Source organism: Diadema antillarum, unplaced genomic scaffold (assembly GCF_040938485.1).
Source record: "Diadema antillarum isolate AM-2024a unplaced genomic scaffold, OU_Dant_1.0 scf00000081, whole genome shotgun sequence".
Classification (NCBI taxonomy): domain Eukaryota; kingdom Metazoa; phylum Echinodermata; class Echinoidea; order Diadematoida; family Diadematidae; genus Diadema; species Diadema antillarum.
In genome coordinates, this window is record NW_027270970.1 from 1179913 (window position 1) to 1198054 (window position 18142).

The 18142-nt window shown below is 38.1% G+C and overlaps 2 protein-coding genes across 2 annotated transcripts; both read left to right on the plus strand.

Moving 5' to 3' along the window:
- The first annotated feature begins 428 nt into the window (after window positions 1-428).
- LOC139717721 (uncharacterized) lies at window positions 429-9294 on the plus strand. Its single transcript, XM_071629222.1, has 6 exons — window positions 429-592; window positions 2722-2902; window positions 5926-6025; window positions 6525-6709; window positions 8510-8638; window positions 9184-9294. The coding sequence occupies exons 1-6, from the start codon at window positions 429-431 to the stop codon at window positions 9292-9294; spliced, it is 870 nt and encodes a 289-aa protein (XP_071485323.1).
- A 4054-nt stretch (window positions 9295-13348) lies between these two features.
- On the plus strand, window positions 13349-13945 carry LOC139717722 (craniofacial development protein 2-like). The gene has a single exon (XM_071629223.1). The coding sequence runs from the start codon at window positions 13349-13351 to the stop codon at window positions 13943-13945; it is 597 nt and encodes a 198-aa protein (XP_071485324.1).
- The last annotated feature ends 4197 nt before the right edge of the window (window positions 13946-18142 follow it).

The window sequence follows — 18142 nt, forward strand, 5'->3', positions numbered from 1 at the left end:
ACTATGTCAGTTTGCTTGTTTGACCAGCACATGGATGCGTATATGGAGGGTTCCTGTAACGGAAACAAGCTTTTCCACCTTTTCGGGAAGTTTGAAAACAGTCGACTCGATGCCTGGAAATCAATCAATTCGAGTCGAGTTGGTCTAGCGGGTGAATATAAAAATACGATATTTCAGGTAACCATCATCAGCCTTCAATACAACCACGCTCTGAAAAGCATTTCTTCATTTTTTCGTTTCCCGCCATTCTTCGTCCTCATTACCTTGAGTTCACTGGTTGCTGCGAGCCGAGTGAAAATCAGTCAAGCACACATTTTTAAGGTCATACTATTATCAACCTCACCACCTGAGACTAAGTGAGCTCGATCATCGATAAGCAAGACTGTCCTTGTTTAGTGTAAATGCTAAACTCCCAAACTCTGACAGGCATGGAGAATCCGATGTTTTCGGTGGACAAGAGATATGAGCATAACTCCTCCTCCTCAACGGCTGTGGACTGTGGACACCACCATGAACAGGTTTCTTTCGAATACAAACGATTTGACATCAAAGCCCACTCCAGGTGCCTGAAGGACGTTCTGAAGAAAGACAGGTATGTGATATATCACGTTCCAAAGGTGGAAAAAACAACACACTTAATTGCTCATAGCATGATCAAGGTGTATCTGGGTGTTGTTCTTTTTTTTTAAGAATAAAAAAGGTAGGAAATACATAAAGAGACAGAGGGGATTGCAAACTACAAAATCTGCTTTTTAACAGTCCCCTCCATTTCCGACAATTTGCCTTTGAGTCAACCATATTAATATAGTATTTATTTGTTTCTCTGTTGATAGTTTACCTGTGTCTTTATTACATGTTATTATCTTTGTGACATTGTTGTACTAATTTCGTGATATTATATGTATACGCGAACATTTCATTGATTCCCTAATTTGTTGGAGACGAAATAAAATCAACTTGAACTTGAGAGAGGGAGAGAGAACAGTAGCTTCAGCTCTTAAGACTTCAAGTCTTAACTATTGATTTTTTACACGTTTCCAATTCCCTTATTATCACAACATTGGTAATTGAATATCAATTTTAAACGCTTTATTGAGAAGAATGCACTTGAAACTGACATTGTCATTATGTAACTTGCTCGACATGAAAGTGACGCATTCAATATATAAAATGAAAACACACCAAACGCAGCGTATAGAAAGAATTTCTTTACACATATTATTACTTGTTGTGTTGCGATTTTTGATGTTTGGAAAAGGAACACATTTTGTATTAGGAAAGAAGTATCATTATCAACATGCGTGGCTGTTCTTTCGGGACATATTCATTACAGTGATCGAGGACAATATAAAAGCAGCTAAAATTCGAAACGGTTTCAATTCTATCAAATTATTATCATTTTCATCGATAAAAGTAAACATGTAGTACATATAGTGATGCATTTATCAATGCAATTGTTAAATGATTTGAATATAAAACAAAGTATTTGTACGGATAATATTGTAGCGACAAAAAAAGAACAGTGCACATTTTGCCATGTAGGGTCCTAACCAGTGGTAACAAAAAGCAATATCGTAAATATGGCGATGGAAAAAGTGTTTCACTAAAAAGTCAAGCTCTTAGGACGTTTATCATTAGAAAAAAAAAAACAACAACATCGTTGCACCGATATAAAGTAGTTTTGCAAAGTTAATCTATGAAGCATTGAAAAATTTCATTATTTATATTCTATGCGATGGTAGTGATAAAAAAGCATAATATTTACAGTACTTGTTTCAAAATGCAAACAAAAAGCTAACTCAAGATGACATGACAATGTTACTGCACCGACACTATTCATTGGACCGTGTGCACCGGGAAAATGTGGTGACCACACAAATATATAAGGAGTACCCTCATATATAGGTAGTACCCTCATTTATATTACGAGTACCCTCAAGACGACTCTTACGTTGCAACTGTGAACAATAGACATAGAGGTAAAATAAAGGTTGTTACCGCGATGGAATTCGTATCAGTATGTCATTGCTTCTTTTGTTCAATGTTCTATTCAAATAATGTTTACTTCCGTATAAAGTATGTACAAGGTAATATACACAACGCTTACATTATGGGTAAGAATTCACACAAATTTCGATGATAATATTTCATGTACAATACAGATTCTTAGTGTTCATGGTACGTCCTGTACAAACCTAGACAATCATAAATCTAATGCAGTCACAACAGTCGAGTTCATAACGGTTGCTTCTACATAGATGACCTTTGATAATGAATATAATTATAACCAAAAAGTAGTCTCTGTTGCTGTTTGTGTAATGTGAGCTTCACTATACGGCGATTCTTACTTTCATTTTCTTCTCTTCGCCGCTCTTTCTTGCTACCCCCTCCCTCTCTTTTCATTTCATTTTTCATTCATTTATTTTTCATTTCCAACAAAAACATATAAATATATTACAAAAATTGAATACAGTGCATAAATTTCATCATACAAAGTAAAGGATAAATTTACAGAAAACTTGTAGGTATAGGAAAATGTTGGAAATGGGGAGGAATGCTAAAAAGCTGAGCTTGTAGGCTGCATTCCCCCCACACGTAATACAAGAAATTATATGATCGATAGACTGATAAGCATTGAAAATGGATGAAACAAAGAAACTAAGACAAAAAGACCTATAACCTAACTTATCCTTTACCTAACTTTTCTTCATCTCCTGACAGATGGGTCCTACCGTATTGCACTGTAGCCGCTGTCCTCATTGCCTGCGGGACCCTAGTGGGCCTAATAGTGGTGAGCGCCAAGCTTAGTCACACGAACTCCATACTACAGATGCAAGCTGAGGACCTCAAGACTCTCAATCAGACCCAAGTCACCGAACAGTCTACGCCCAGCAATGAGCAGGTACAGACGCAAGTCTAGCGTGCTTAGACAAAACTACAGTGGTCTGACTGAGCGATAATGAGTAAAGACGAAAATGCTTTACCGTGAACAGGGATATGAAATGACGACACATCTATCCAGACATTATTTGTACACATCAACGTATAGTTTCATATATATAGGCTTAAAACCACATAAATATTAGTATGTATGTCACATAGATGAATGCATGTTGATAGGTAAATGATTCGTTTGACCTGTATTAAACCCTCTCCTTTCTTCAGAGTTGGTTTGGTGACTGACCAAAGCCGGTCGCAATTTAGTGCTGCAGCTCAATCGCACAGATCATACCAGTGTTGACACCCTTAAAATGTTTATTATGCCATTTATTCATCCGGATTTTTTTGCAGTTATGTAATCCAATAATTTTTCATGACATTTAAAAAAAAAATGTAGATTTTTTTACATACTCAAAAGATGGTGACTGCAGCCAGAAATAATGTCGAAGGATGAAGTCATAGGACGCAATTATGACACTTTGGTAATCATATATTTGATGGTGACGGCAGTTTCAGAAAAAAAAAATGTAAAGAAGATGAAATATAAACAAAAACTCAAGGGGGGGGGGGACGTAAGATGAATTGCGTGAAAGATAGTATCAAGCAGAAAAAAAAACATTGCTATCACTGAGTCAATGAAGGTTTTCAAGTCTTTTTTATATCATGAATAATCGCAAAGTCTACATTAAAAGACTCAGGGAAGTTTTAAGAATTATTCATAAAAGTATATGGCAAAATTATTCATCTTCTGAATAATCAGCAGACTGCAAAAGGAAATTTTTTCAGACATTAATTCTGACAACAACAGATGGCAGTAAGGGTATGAGTCTAAGGTGAGTGAATTGGAAGTGTGAAATATCTCCTGGTATAATCGGTGTGCTATACCTTTGTACGTGTGTGTGGCTGACTGTTTGGCTTACTAGTATTTGTCTCTTTTAATTCTTTCATTCAGTAGTGGCTGTGGATTATCTTTCGCGTTATCTTCACTGTCAAAAGTAATTGACGGGGAGAATACTTTACTGACCCAAACAACACACAGCAACAACAACAACAACAACAACAACTGTGTTGCCATGTTTGAACCTATCTGTATGTTTTCCTGGACACTAACAGGTTATGGTGTATACGAAGAATATGAAATAGGAATTGAAAGCCAATCCTGCGGAAATGATCGGTGTGAAATTACACCAATATTTTACAAATACCTCTTGTTTGCAAGAACAGAAAACAGGATACCGGGACAGGATGTGACCAAGGAGCTGAAAATGATTGTCCTCAGCAATATTTCTAACATGTTTGTGACCAAAGCCATGTTCGCAGGGAGATATATAACCAAACTATCGAGGCCAAAAGTGAAATCTGTAGTCTCCACTGTGTGCCAATAAACAACATCCTCAACAATACTTAATATCAATTTAAAGTCCAATGTTTTCAAGTATTATTTGGTGAATAGGAAAATCACACTTTTCCCTTCCATTTCTGGTGAACATTTATTTCATTTACAAGCGGACATAATAAGATATGATAAGATAGTGATGAGATTTTGAAATTAACCGCGAATTGAATAGATTAGACTTTAACAATTTCAGAATATTTTGCGTGATCCTAGGAAGATATTTGCTAGAATAAAGAAAAAAACAAAAGGGAAATAGTCACATCCATACAGTGATGTCATGCTCTACAATCAAGTAACCTTAGATAGGGTTCTGACTTATAGGCCCCTAACATGTTTGCTTTCCTTATCTTTTCAACTAATCCTTGCATATTGATTACATCCAGCAGAATCGTTAAATGTTCTGAAATGTTGAAATAAAGAATAACAAACATTTCCTGAATTCTCGTCTCTAGGGAACATTTGGATTGATTTAATATCAAATGTTCTCCTGTGTTTGTATATCCTCTCTTCCCCAAACGACATCATCATGATTGATCCTTGGTGCTAGTGACCAGTCATTGAACTTTGGTACTAGTGACTATAGTGATTGATCCTTGGTACTAGTCACCAGTGGCTGATCCTTGGTACTAGTGACCAGCGATTGATCCTTGGTACTAGTGCCAAGTCATTGATCTTTGGTACTAGTAACAAGTTTTTGATCCTTGTTACTATTGACCAGTGATTGATCCGTGGTACTAGTAGTGACCAGCGATTGATCCGTGGTACTATTGACCAGTGATTGATCATTGGTATATAGTGACCAGCGATTGATCCTTGGTACTAGTTACCAGTGATTGATCTCTGGTAGTAGTGACCAGTGTTGATCCTTGGTACTGTAGTGACCAGTGATTGATCCTTGGTAGTAGTGACCAGTGATCGATTCTTGGTACTGTAGTGACAAGTGGTTTATCCTTGGTACTAGTGACCAGTATCGATCCTTTTGGTACTGTAGTGACCAGTATTGATCCTTGGTACTATAGTGACCAGTGTTGATCCTTGGTGCTGTAGTGACCAGTGATTGATCCTTGGTACTAGTGACCAGTGATTGATCTTTGGTAGTAGTGACCAGTGATTGATCCTTGTCACTAGTGACCAGCTAGTGATTGATCCTTGGTACTAGTGTTGTGACTTATACGACTGTACCGAAACAAGTAGCAAGATGTGAGTTAAATAGCATGATGATCTCTTGCTACTGGCTTCATGTCAACTCATTCTTAAACTTTAAAACTTGAAATAATGTGCTTTTAAGTGGTTTACCTGTCTGCTATTCTAACACCTGCCTTTCAGAGGAAGACGCTGTTTTTGTTGACAGTAAAAAGTAGAGCCTATTATCACAGTGGTATTACTAAAGAGAGAGAAAGATCGAGAGAGAAATAAGAGAGAATTAGTCAATGTTGTGAGTCGATTCTTGTGTGTCCAAATCCAAAGTTCCTGTTATGTGTATCTGTCGCTATCTGATAATTTGGACGCATGTATGTGTTCCTTTTATTCCTTTTACACGTTTCTTCTCTTGATAAGACTAATATCTTTCTTTCTTTAAATGATGTCAGGGACCAGCTGATGGTACATCCCAACCAGTCTCTTCAGGAAACAACTACATTCGTTGGGGTGTCACGGAGTGCCCCGATACATCATCTCTCATCTATTCAGGTAATAACCAATTACTTTGATCAACGAAATACAGTTAAAAAAAAAGAGGAACTAACTACTTTGTGGATAGCGTGGAATCATCTACATATCCATTAAAATCGAGATAAACTTCGAAATAGCAATATGGTGTCTGTAGCATTGGACCCTTGAACAAACGAACAGGAGTCCTAGCTCTTACCTTCGATAAACAAACGCGTTTGAGAAAAAAGTGTCAGTGTTTGTTTACTCTATCTCACTTTTATTAACGCTATAATGTTTCATACCTACAAGAGCTTGTTCTCTTCCAAAACTAACCTTATTTGCAACGGCAAGAAGAACCAGATATATATATATATATATATATATATATACATATATATATATATATATATATATATATATATATATATATAATGGAATAGAATGGCTGTGATATTATGTTCTTTGATACTTGGTCCCCAGCGTTAATAACTATTAACCTTATTCTTTGTTTCATTCTCTTATAATTGTGTACATGCAGGACTGACAGCCTCTGGAAGCAGCGCTACGCAGAATCCAGGAGGTGGCAGCAATTACCTGTGTTTGACCTCTGACCCTGAATACAGTATGATCGTGAGTGGACGAGATGATCCGCGATCAAAGATCTTCGGTGCTGAGTACAGGAATGGCATCAATTTCGGCCACCAGACAAATTTGCATGGTCACGTGAGTACAGCTCAATACTTTCGAGGACCTAACATCGCTCACTGCCAATTACATGTCTTCGGACAAGATATCTTTCTTTTATTCATGTGAACAGGATAAGGATATAACAATCCCATTCCAAAGAGTATCCTATTATTAAACCTATACATTTACGGGCTTAGAAACATGGTTCCCTAATGAACACTGAGCGCACTATCCAGAGGGGACAACATGAGTGTTTTCATTCGAGAACTCGCCCTAATCGACGAAAAACTGACGTTATAGGCCAAAATGTATCTTTGACAGTTATAGAAATCTAAAGGAGACCACAAAGTGTCAATTAATTTTCAAATCCTTTCCTAGCCAGTCAATCTGGTATTTATTCTTACTAGAAAGCAACTATGACAGAGTCACCCCAAGTGAACACTTTTGAAAGTTCAGTCTAAGGTTGTGGATGCCTCCTGTATTTTTTGATACGAATTTGTTATAATAATGTTTTGATGAAGGATAGGCTCATTGAGCCATTCGAAGAGATTTACTGGTGCAAGTAGACCGCGAACCACGTCAAAAGCCTTCTCACGTATCCAACTTTAGTTTGTGTGGCAATAATTCATAATTGATTGTAGGCCTATCATACGCCTTAATGTATAATCTAGTAAGGTATCAATGGCATATCTGAACGTGTTCATGGTGGATTTTGCGGATTAAGTATTTTAGAAGTTGGCTGATTTGAGGAAATATTATCAGAGAGTTATATTGGAGATCATTATTTCGTTTTCAAGAAGCAGTGTGCATTTTGAGACTTATTGTCAACTAAAGTGAATGACTCATTAGTATGTCTTATTGGTAGTATAATGAATGGTAGTCGTCAATATGAAGACATTAAAGCTAAGACCTGAAAATTCGGACCGAGCTTTCTTCTAACTTGAAGGTTTGGCAAGATTTTTGCGTCATGTCAAGAAAATCAGCGGTATATCTGTGTGGAAGTTTATCAATTGCTCTTAAGATCTGGCCTACTAGTATCTCCTAATCTGGAACTGTTACCTTTAGACAGTTAGAAAGGTGGAATCTTTGAATGGAGTTATGTAACAAAATTCAGGTATGATTTTGTGATGAAATTTCTAGATGTACAAGTCAACCCAATGTCCGTTATCATAGTTTCTGTTGTTTTCAACCAGATAATGTATATAAAGATTTGAGTGAGTTATCAGCCAGGCTTCTCATACAAGCTAATACAGAATACTTGAATTAATTTGTTAGAATGGTAGGGATAACTACTGTTTTGTTGCTTTTCTAATAATGAGAAGACAACCAATAAATGAAAAAAAGTAAATAATGTATTGAGATGAAACTTTTGTGTGAATTCCTTTTCAGAGCTATACGTTGTAGGCCTTTACCGGAACGAAGTTTTAAAATACTTTACCATCATTGTCATTACATAATCAGATAATACTCTGGATAGACTTTAACTCTGGACAAATCAATAAGGTAAATTCTTTTACGGATTTCACGAGGACATGTCATGATGGGCTGTAATATTCGGTTCCTGATGTCCAAGTATCATAGAGTAGACCGGGGGGGGGGGGGGGCGGGGGGGGGGTGCAAGGGTTAATATTCAATAGCGAACTTTAGACTTTATAGATTTAAGACAACGCTAATTAGGCAAAAATAGTGTTCTGCTTCGCAGATCTGCAGATCGCTAATGTACATCTCCCCCTTCACGACCCCTACTTCTATCCTATGTAGTTTTCAGAACGTGATAAGGACGTTGTGTATAATTTTCACTTATCTCTCTGAATTGTATCCCTCCCCACTCTACAGGACGTGCCATGTGTTTCTTGTTTGACGAAAGGCCGACAAAATATCCTCATGATCCCCGGGACGGCAAGTTGTCCGACCAACTGGACGAAGGAGTATAACGGTTTCGTTATGGCTTCCAGACACAACCTCGTAAGTGTCTTCATTTTTTTTGATAATCTATGTGAATATATCCCTCTGTAGATTAAACTGCTCCTTTAAATATCCGTAGTCAAACACACACACACACTCATACAAACACACACACACACACACACACACAAACAAACAAACACACACACACACACACAAAATGGATCTGATTTTTTGGATAATACAAAACACCTAGTGAGTCAAAGTGTTGAAAACTGAGGCACTGGTCTCTACATACGTGCTCTATGATAGGCCCTAGGCATTGATATTCATTATCCGAAGTGCGTGAAGCAATCTAAAACGTAACTAATAATATCAACCGTTATAAGCTCGATTAAAGAGATGAGATTCTGTCTTTGAGTGATATCGAGTGATCGGGGATCTTTGACAATAGAGCTGGATCCATGCACGTCGCAGCGACTCAGTGTTGTGGTTGATTTTTTAAATTCATGTTAGTTTGAATGCTTGTTCATTATGAAAATCACTGCCTCAAGCCTACTAAACACAACTCCCATCATGTTTTACCTCTCCTGTATATAACGAAGATGCGAACGTCCTACATCTGTGTGGATCATGACGCCGTCGATCGACCGGGCACAGCAGCTGAAGATGCGATGAGCTCACTCCTTTTCCCCGTAGAGGGCATATTAGTCTAGCAGCCAGAAAGGGTCCCCGTGCACCCCCCCTAAAACAAAATTCTACGATATGTTCGGAGATCGTCAGAACCTGTATTTTCCGAATCCGGTTGTCGCCAGCGGAAAAAAAGGTTGCGCGCGCGTCTTATTTGCATATTTCTAAGATGGTCGCCGCCCGTTGCTAGGAGACGGATTATTTTTGAATAACTTTAGTTAGGAATAACAAATTACCATAAAAATGGTATCATTTTGAAGAGAATTAAATTTCCTACAAGCTGATACCCCATTTGATGGGATAAATAGTTGTTGTCATGAAATATTAAGGAAGGAATTATGTTTTTTAGCATTTTTCTAAAAAGATAGGGAATTTGGTTATAATGTTCTTTTCCATACATCTAATATGCATTTACAAATAACATTTGAAATTTCCTAAAATTATCCCCCAGTCATAGCTATTATCACGTGAAAACGGCTTTCCAATACATCAATTCCTTTAAAAGTTACACGACATTAAAGGGGATAAGGTTCAATAGGTTTTACAGCAATATTATTTTAAGGGTTACAATGTCTCCGCGCGCAATTGCGTAGGTTCTGTATCTGGGGTTTGTTGTAGATCACTGCTATCTATTGATCAAATCTCATCGAAATCGGCGAAGAAAGAAAGAAAAATTACACTTTCTATTCCTTATATGAAATAATTTTTTTTCTATTCTGTGTTACCAAACTCAATCCATTCAGCTTCCCATATGAACAGTTTCTTGTCTTTTTGGATTCCCTCCAAAATCACAACTTATCTGATATTAAAAAGTTAAAGAAAAAAATTTGACGTGACAGTTTCCTCTTATTGGAAGATTAAAGTGAAAAAAAAGAAGAATCTTATGCTAAAAGTCCTAAGAAATAAAGAACTTGTTAAATGGCCTTTCAGAGTTTAAAATGAAACATGGCTATCTTATTTTTTCATAACAAAATGAAGGGAAGTATCTGTGTAGTTCATGTCGGCCCATACTGGGTTACTATTCTTCAGAAATGGTCCCCGTGCACCCCCCCCCAAAAAAAAAAAAAAAAAAAAATCTACGATGTGTTCGAAGATCGTCAGAACCTGTATTTTGCGAATCTGCTTGTCGCCAGCGGAAAAAGGGTTGCGCGTGAGTCTAATTTGCATACTTCTAAGATGGCCGCCGCCCGTTGCTAGGATACGGATTATTTTTGAATAACTTTAGTTAAGAATATTAAATTACCATAAAAATGGTATCATATTAAAGAGAATTAGATTTCCTACAAGTTGATACCCCGTTTTATGTAATAAATAGTTGTTGTTATGAAATACTAAGGAAGGATTTTTTTTTTACATTTTTCCCAAGAAATACAGATTTCAGTAATGTTTTTTCCATACATTTAATTTCTGTTTACAAATAACATCGGAATTTTCCTTAAGTTAAACCCCATAAATAAGTATTATTATGTGAAAGCGGCTATTCAATACACCAATTCCTTTAAAAGTTACACGACATTAAAGGGAAAAGGTTCAATACGGTTATACAGAAATTTAAGGGTAATGTCGACGGCCGCACTTGCGTAACGCGTGTAATACTATAATAATCATTGCAAGTATGAGACCCTATCACTTCTTACATCCAAATTATTGATTAAATATCATTAAATCTTGTGGAATATGAAAGCAAATTAAATTTTTTATTCGCTATCACCTTTGATCTACTCAGCTTCACTTTTAGTTTACGTCTTTTTTCATCAAATAGAATGAAGGCCTTACGAGAGGTAATTTCATGACGGCCGAAACGGGCTTACCTGGATAGGGGTTTCCAACATATCGATATTAATCAAACTTCTCTTCATCAACTCTCATTCTTCTGATCATCTTCACACACATACTCACACCTCCAATATCACACACAGGCATTCATGCAGGGGAAATGAGCTCAGTCGTGAATTTCGTGAATTTATTCAATACGCCATTAATTCATTCATGGAACATCAAACTCGAATGCTTTATTTAGATGTCGAAATAAGAGTTACATGTATACCGCACAAGCGAAATATTTCTCACCATGCTCTAGCAGGAAATCAATTTATTTTTTTAAGATAAGATCGCACATACGTGTTCTCATTCTTTGGTGGTTCGCCTGATGGTTTTTAAACATATTGCTCACACGTTTATCATTGCCAAGAAACTAATAGATAGATTACAAATACCAAGGAATGGCATTGATAAAAACGAATAGTTGCAAGTCAAATCCAGTCGCTTTCAAATTCTGGTTTTTTTTTATAAAAAATGATTTCATGCACTTAACTTTATCACATGGGTTGATTTAAATGCAATACAACGTAAACTTGGTTGTTAAATCCGTTAGGAGTGACTAATAATCAATATTATACAAAAATGAGAGAGAGAGAAAAAAAAATTTTATGGTTAAGTAGACCATGGATCTATAAAACATGAGGGAAATGTCTGAGGGAACATTAACCATGCATGCGTGTATGTATGTATGTGTGCATGTATATTTAATATATCTATATCTATATATAAATAAATATATATATATATATATATATATATATATACAAATAGATATATATATATATCAATCACGTTTATATTTATGCAGGTTTGTATACTTTTGTGTTGTGTGTGTTTGTGTTCAAGGATGTTTGTGTATGACTAATGTGTTAAACATTAGACATATTCAGAGTGTAATGTTTAACCACAACGAATACAATATTTTCATGTTTTCCACAGAAATTAGACATCTATTATAATTAGATAAATTTGCTAAAATGATTTGAAGTGTATCTGCTATAGGCGCATCTGACGTGCAATCCACTTTATAGAGCGCATGTAAGTTCCGCTGGAATAACAACTCATGCATGAGTTAAATACACCATCCAATGTTTTCAGATATCCATGCCCTACTCGTCCGCCGGTCCTTTTTAGATAGAGTAACTATAAATGTGCATGATCGATACCCAAAAGATTATTGACATTGCACGTTAAACACTTTCACTAGGTTGCCATTGTCGCGAGTCTCGATATGCTAATACATGTATACTATCTACCACAAATCGATTCTTAGTCTACGAGTGACCGTGGTGATCTTATCATGGCTTATCACATCTTGAGGTCTATGGTGGTAATCGTGTTGATCGTAGAAGAATTATTGGACTGTTCGAAAAATTACTACGATCAACACAATGTCTTTGACTGACATCAAGATTTGATTATCTGATGATCAGCACGATTAGTCCGCGAGTAAGACCACGATTTCGGGCGAATCGAGAAAGTGGACCCAGCTTAGTGAATTCCACGAGAGTGGTAACGTACCATAAGGATAATCAACACGACAGTTTCAATACCGTACATATCAATATTTACATATCTTCCAAGATTACTTCACCTATGTAATCTAGATTCTTTTGTATGCCTCCGCCAAGAAGTGGTGCCGGAGGCATTATGTTTTCGGGTTGTCCGTCCTTCCGTCCGTCCTTCTCTCCGTCCGTAATGAATTTTGTGGACAGCGTAACAAAAAAAAAAAAAAAAAAAAAAAAAAAAACCTTGAAATTTGGCATGTATGTGTATTGGGGGTGAAATTCTGCCTATCAACTTTTGGGTGCACATGCTCAAGGTCAAAAGTCAAAAGGTCGAGGTCAAATGCTTAAAATTTCACTATTTCCCTCATATCTCTGCAATGCCTAAAGATATTTTCTTGAAACTTAGTGTATACAGGTATTACCCAATTAAAATTCACTGGTAAAAGTTTGGGGTCATAAGGTTAAGGTCAAATGTGAAAAGGTCAAGTGAAAATGTTAAAATTTTACTTTTTTTCTCTGTATCTTGGATATTGTTCAAGGTATCTTCATGTCAGGTCAGGATGATCTGCTACTGGTACCCTGTAGCCCAGTACAACCTGTTTCAGGGTCGGATTGTCGGCGACTAAACCGGCAAACCCACCAGTCTCCAACTGGAGAATGGTGAGGAGGGTGGGTGGACACCCTGGTGGAACTAAAACAAGATCTATCTTAAGGGCATCGACTCTGGAGAGTCAACGATGGCCATCCAGCAATGCAGAAGGACCCGGCCACCCACTGCATTTTCTTGGCCACGATAGTTCTTATGAGAGTTCGTAAACATTGTGGAAAACCGGCATCTGATGGTGGGACCCGCAGGCCAGATGATGCGTCAATGGCTACTGGGGAAGAGGAGCGTGTTGCACCGACTAGGCTCAGCTGTAAGGACGCAGAATATACTGCCGATAATCCTGTGCATGAAAGGAGCAGCACAAACCTGAGAAAACCTAGAATTATAGGGACATGGAATGTTCAAGGAATGAATGCTGACAAGATGGAGATCATCATAACCCGAATGGGAGAACAAAATATCAGTGTGCTTGGTATTTCAGAGACTTGGTGGCTCAACCAAGGTCGTTTCACTACCGAAGATGGCTACGCAGTTGTGTATTCAGGCAAAGACGGCGGAAAGAGGGAACACGGAGTAGGCTTCATCCTGGACAAAAACTCGGCTAAGTCTTTCTTGGGTTTCAGCCCAATAAGCAAAAGAATTATTACTCTCAGACTGGAAGGTCACCCATTTAACATCTCCGTCATCCAGGTCTATGCGCCAACATCTACTGCATCTGATGAAGCCATGGAAGACTTATGATCAGCTCCAAGATACTCTTGACAAGATTCCGAACAAGATGTTCTTGTGATAATGGGAGACTGGAATGCAAAAATTGGCAAATCAGTGACCAAGTCTAAGATCGTCGGAAAATATGGATTGGGAGAAAGAAATGAACGTGGAGATAGTTTGGAAGATTTCTGCCAAGCTAATGACCTGATTGTTGGAAACACTTTCTTCCAGCAGCACCCCCGAAGACTATGGACATGGAAGAGCCCCGGGGACAATGTAAGAAACCGGATTGACTATATTCTCGTTAAAAGAAGATGGCGCTCTTCACTGCTCAGTGTTCGGACAAGACCAGGTGCAGACTGTGGGAGTGACCATCAGCTTCTGGTTGCACAGCTGAAACTAAAGCTCAAAGTAAAGAAGAAAGAGACACCACCATTAAGGTTTGATGTAGACAACATACCGGAACAGTACACTGTCAGTGTGAGCAATAGATTTCAGGCACTTCTTCAGATTGATGATGAAGAGCTGTCTCCCAATGAACTGTGGGAAGGAATGAAAGAAGCAGTGTTAAGCACAGTTAAGGAGATCATCCCAAAGAAGAAGAAGAAGAAGCAACCATGGTTATCCAGAACAACATTAGAACTGACTTGCTGACAAGAGACAGGATGCGAGGAAGAGAGGGGATATGGCTGAGTGGCGAAGACAACACAAAGAAGTGTCAAAAGCAGTTAGAGCTGATCAACGTGCCTTCGTTGAGAGAAAATGTGAGGAGATAGAAAGAGCAGGGAGTGATTCTAAGAGGGTGTATGCTCTGGTCAAAGAAATCACTCAAAAACCATCAGCAAGGTCAGATGTCATCAATGACAGAAATGGTACCACCTTAACAGAGAGCACAGACATAAAGAACAGATGGGCCTAGTACTGCAAGGAGCTCTACGAGCAGAAGACCCAGGCAGACTCTGCCAACAGCAACCTAGGGGAACAAGAGTTAGAACCACCCCCGTTATTGGAGGAAGTGCGCCAAGCAATGAGAGAAATTAGGAACGGGAAATCACCAGGCTGGGATGATATCCCAGGCGAGTTATGGAAAGCCTCTGGTGAGGAAGGCATAAACATCACGTGGAAACTATGTGACAGAATCTGGAGGAATGTAGAATGGCCCGAGGACTGGGGAAGAGCGGTCTTTATCCCGATACCTAAAAAAGGAAATGTAAAGGAGTGCTCAAACCATCGCACCATTAGTTTGATCAGCCATGCCAGCAAAATACTACTCAAGATCATCAACAACAGAATGAAACGGCAGATGGAAAATGAGATATCTGAAGAGCAGGCTGGTTTTAGAGCAGGAAGAGGCACGAGAGACCATATCCTCAACATCAGAAACATCATTGAGAATTGCCGAGGACACTCTGTACCACTCTACCTGTGCTTTATAGATTACAGCAAAGCCTTTGATTGTGTCTGTCATGCAAAATTATGGAACACTATGAGAGAAATGGGTTTTCCTAGCCATATAGTGAAGCTCATTAGCAAGCTATATAAAGATCAAGAGTCTACAGTACGAACAAGCAGAGGTGACACAGAATGGTTCAAGATTGGTAGAGGTGTCAGACAGGGATGCATACTATCGCCCCAGCTTTTCAACATCTATGCTGAACGGATTATGAGAGATGCCCTGGGAGATTTCCTTGGTGGAGTGACAATAGGTGGCCAACGGGTAACAAATCTCAGGTATGCGGATGACACCACCCTGGTTTGCAACAACAGAAGAGAATTGATGGATCTACTCAGAGCAGTAAAAATAGCACGTGAAGAGAGGGGGCTAATGCTGCATACTAGAAAGACTAAGACCATGGTTGTAGATGGAGAACGGAGTTTTGCAGATGGTGTCTTTTCTCTAGATGGTGATGCCATTGAAGAGGTGGGAAGCTTCGAGTTCCTGGGTTCCATCATAAACACCAAAGGGGACTGCTCACAGGAGATTAAACGAAGACTAGCAATGGCCCGGAATGTGGTACAAAGTATGACAAAGCTCTGGAAAAGTAAACTCCCTTCCTCCCTCAAGGTCCGGCTACTAAGATCTACAGCCTTTGCCGTGGCATCATATGGCTCAGAATCCTGGACAATGAAGTCAGCAGACAAGAAGAGACTGGATTCGTTTGAGACGTGGTGCTATCGTAGGATACTGAGGATACCATGGAAAGAAAGAAGAACAAATACATGGGTGCTAGAGGAGCTTGGAGTGGAAAAGAAACTACGGGCTGATATTGTGGCCAGAAAATTGACATATTTTGGCCATGCTACCAGACATCACTGCCTGCAGAAAACAATCATCCAGGGAATGGTTGAGGGAAAACGTAAAAGAGGAAGACCCGCAGCAAGCTGGCTTGATGACATCAAACAGGTGACTGGAGCAAGCATTACAGAGGCTACCAGAGCTGCCGCTGACCGCAGACAATGGCGTTCTCTCATCCGAACCACACCTGCATATTTGTATGCTACGTGACTAGAGAGAGAGAGATCTTCATGGAACATAGTATATATTATGCATGTACTGACTGGAAGTGATTATCTAGGGAATTTGGGGTTCATGGGGTCAAAGGTCAAGGGCAACACTTCAAAATTTTACTATTTCCCTCATATTTATGCAATGCCAGCAGGACTTAAACTTGGTGTATGCATGTATAACCCAAAATAGAGATTCTCTGGCAATTTCTTTTTTTTTTGCCAAAAAGGTCAAAGATCAAGGATCAAGAGAAAGTGCTGAACTTGCTTCTTCCTCCATGTCTCGGAAGTGGCTCATGGTATCTTGAAACTTAGTACATATTTATGCATGTTCTGCCTGACAGTGATTCTCTTATGAATTTCAGGGTCAAAGGCCAGATGAAAATGGTAACAATTTTCTACTCAATACAAAAATTGCACTTTTTCTCCATACCTTGAAAATTACTTAATGCATAAACTTATGAAAGGGCCAAAGTCAAGTTAAAGTCCTAAAATTCCCAAATACATGCTCTCCTATTCATCCAATTAGGCCTAGGTCAAGGAAGGTGACCATTTTGAATTTTGAATGGAAATAATGTCATTATCGTTTTCAAATTCCCAGTAACAGGGCATTTAATCTTGTTGCTTTCGCGTGGCCTTTCTTTCTATGATATACAAGAAGTAAATTTGTTATTGCTTTCAGCAATAACAAATTGGGGCCCGTTTATCTATATCATGACGAACCTCCGGAATAACGAACCTTTGGGGGAAAAATGAACCTTCGGAATAATAAACTATAACTACTATTGTTATATTGTACAAGCTTTAACGCCGACATCTATTAACCTACTATATTACTACTTTCACTCTTTGAAAGGAAACACGCCAACAACCAACGACACAACAGGAATGGAAACAATGTCATTATCGTTTTCAAATTCCCAGTAACAGGGCATTTAATCTTGTTGCTTTCGCGTGGCCTTTCTTTCTATAATATACAAGAAGTAAATTTGTTATTGCTTTCAGCAATAACTAATTTGGGCCCGTTTATCTATATCATGACGAATCTCCGGAATAATGAACCTTTGGGGGAAAAAATGAACCTTCGGAATAATAAACTGTGACCAATATTGTTATATTGTACAAGCTTTAACGCCGACATCTATTAACCTACTACTACTTTCACTCTTTGAAAGGAAACACGCCAACAACCAACGACACAACAGGAATGGAAACAATGTCATTATTGTTTTCAAATTCCCAGTAACAGAGCATTAATCTTGTTACTTTCGCGTGGCCATTCTTTCTATAATATACAATAAGTAAATTTGTTATTGCTTTCAGCCGGCAGCATAGCTTTCGATGGTTTGTGATATCATTAGAATTAAAACATTGAGCTCTCCATAGCTGACAATTGTAAAGTAGTAGCCCGCCAAAGTTGGATTACCTTTTTTTGATACGCACTGTATAACCTGGAAAAAAAAAACAGATTTATTGGGTTTTTATCAATTGTACATTATAGCCACTCATATAATGATGTATTGTTTGAGTTAGTCTTCGTACACCACTTAATTACCAACTGCTAATAGTAGTCGTAATCTTCGTTGTAATATTAAACTAGAAATGTCGCTATGACGACTGGTATGCCTCCGCCATAATGCATGATTCTCCTAATAGGTCTATAGTACATGTGGACAATGTGTGATTACATTTTCACAAAATTGGCAAAATATTATAATGGCA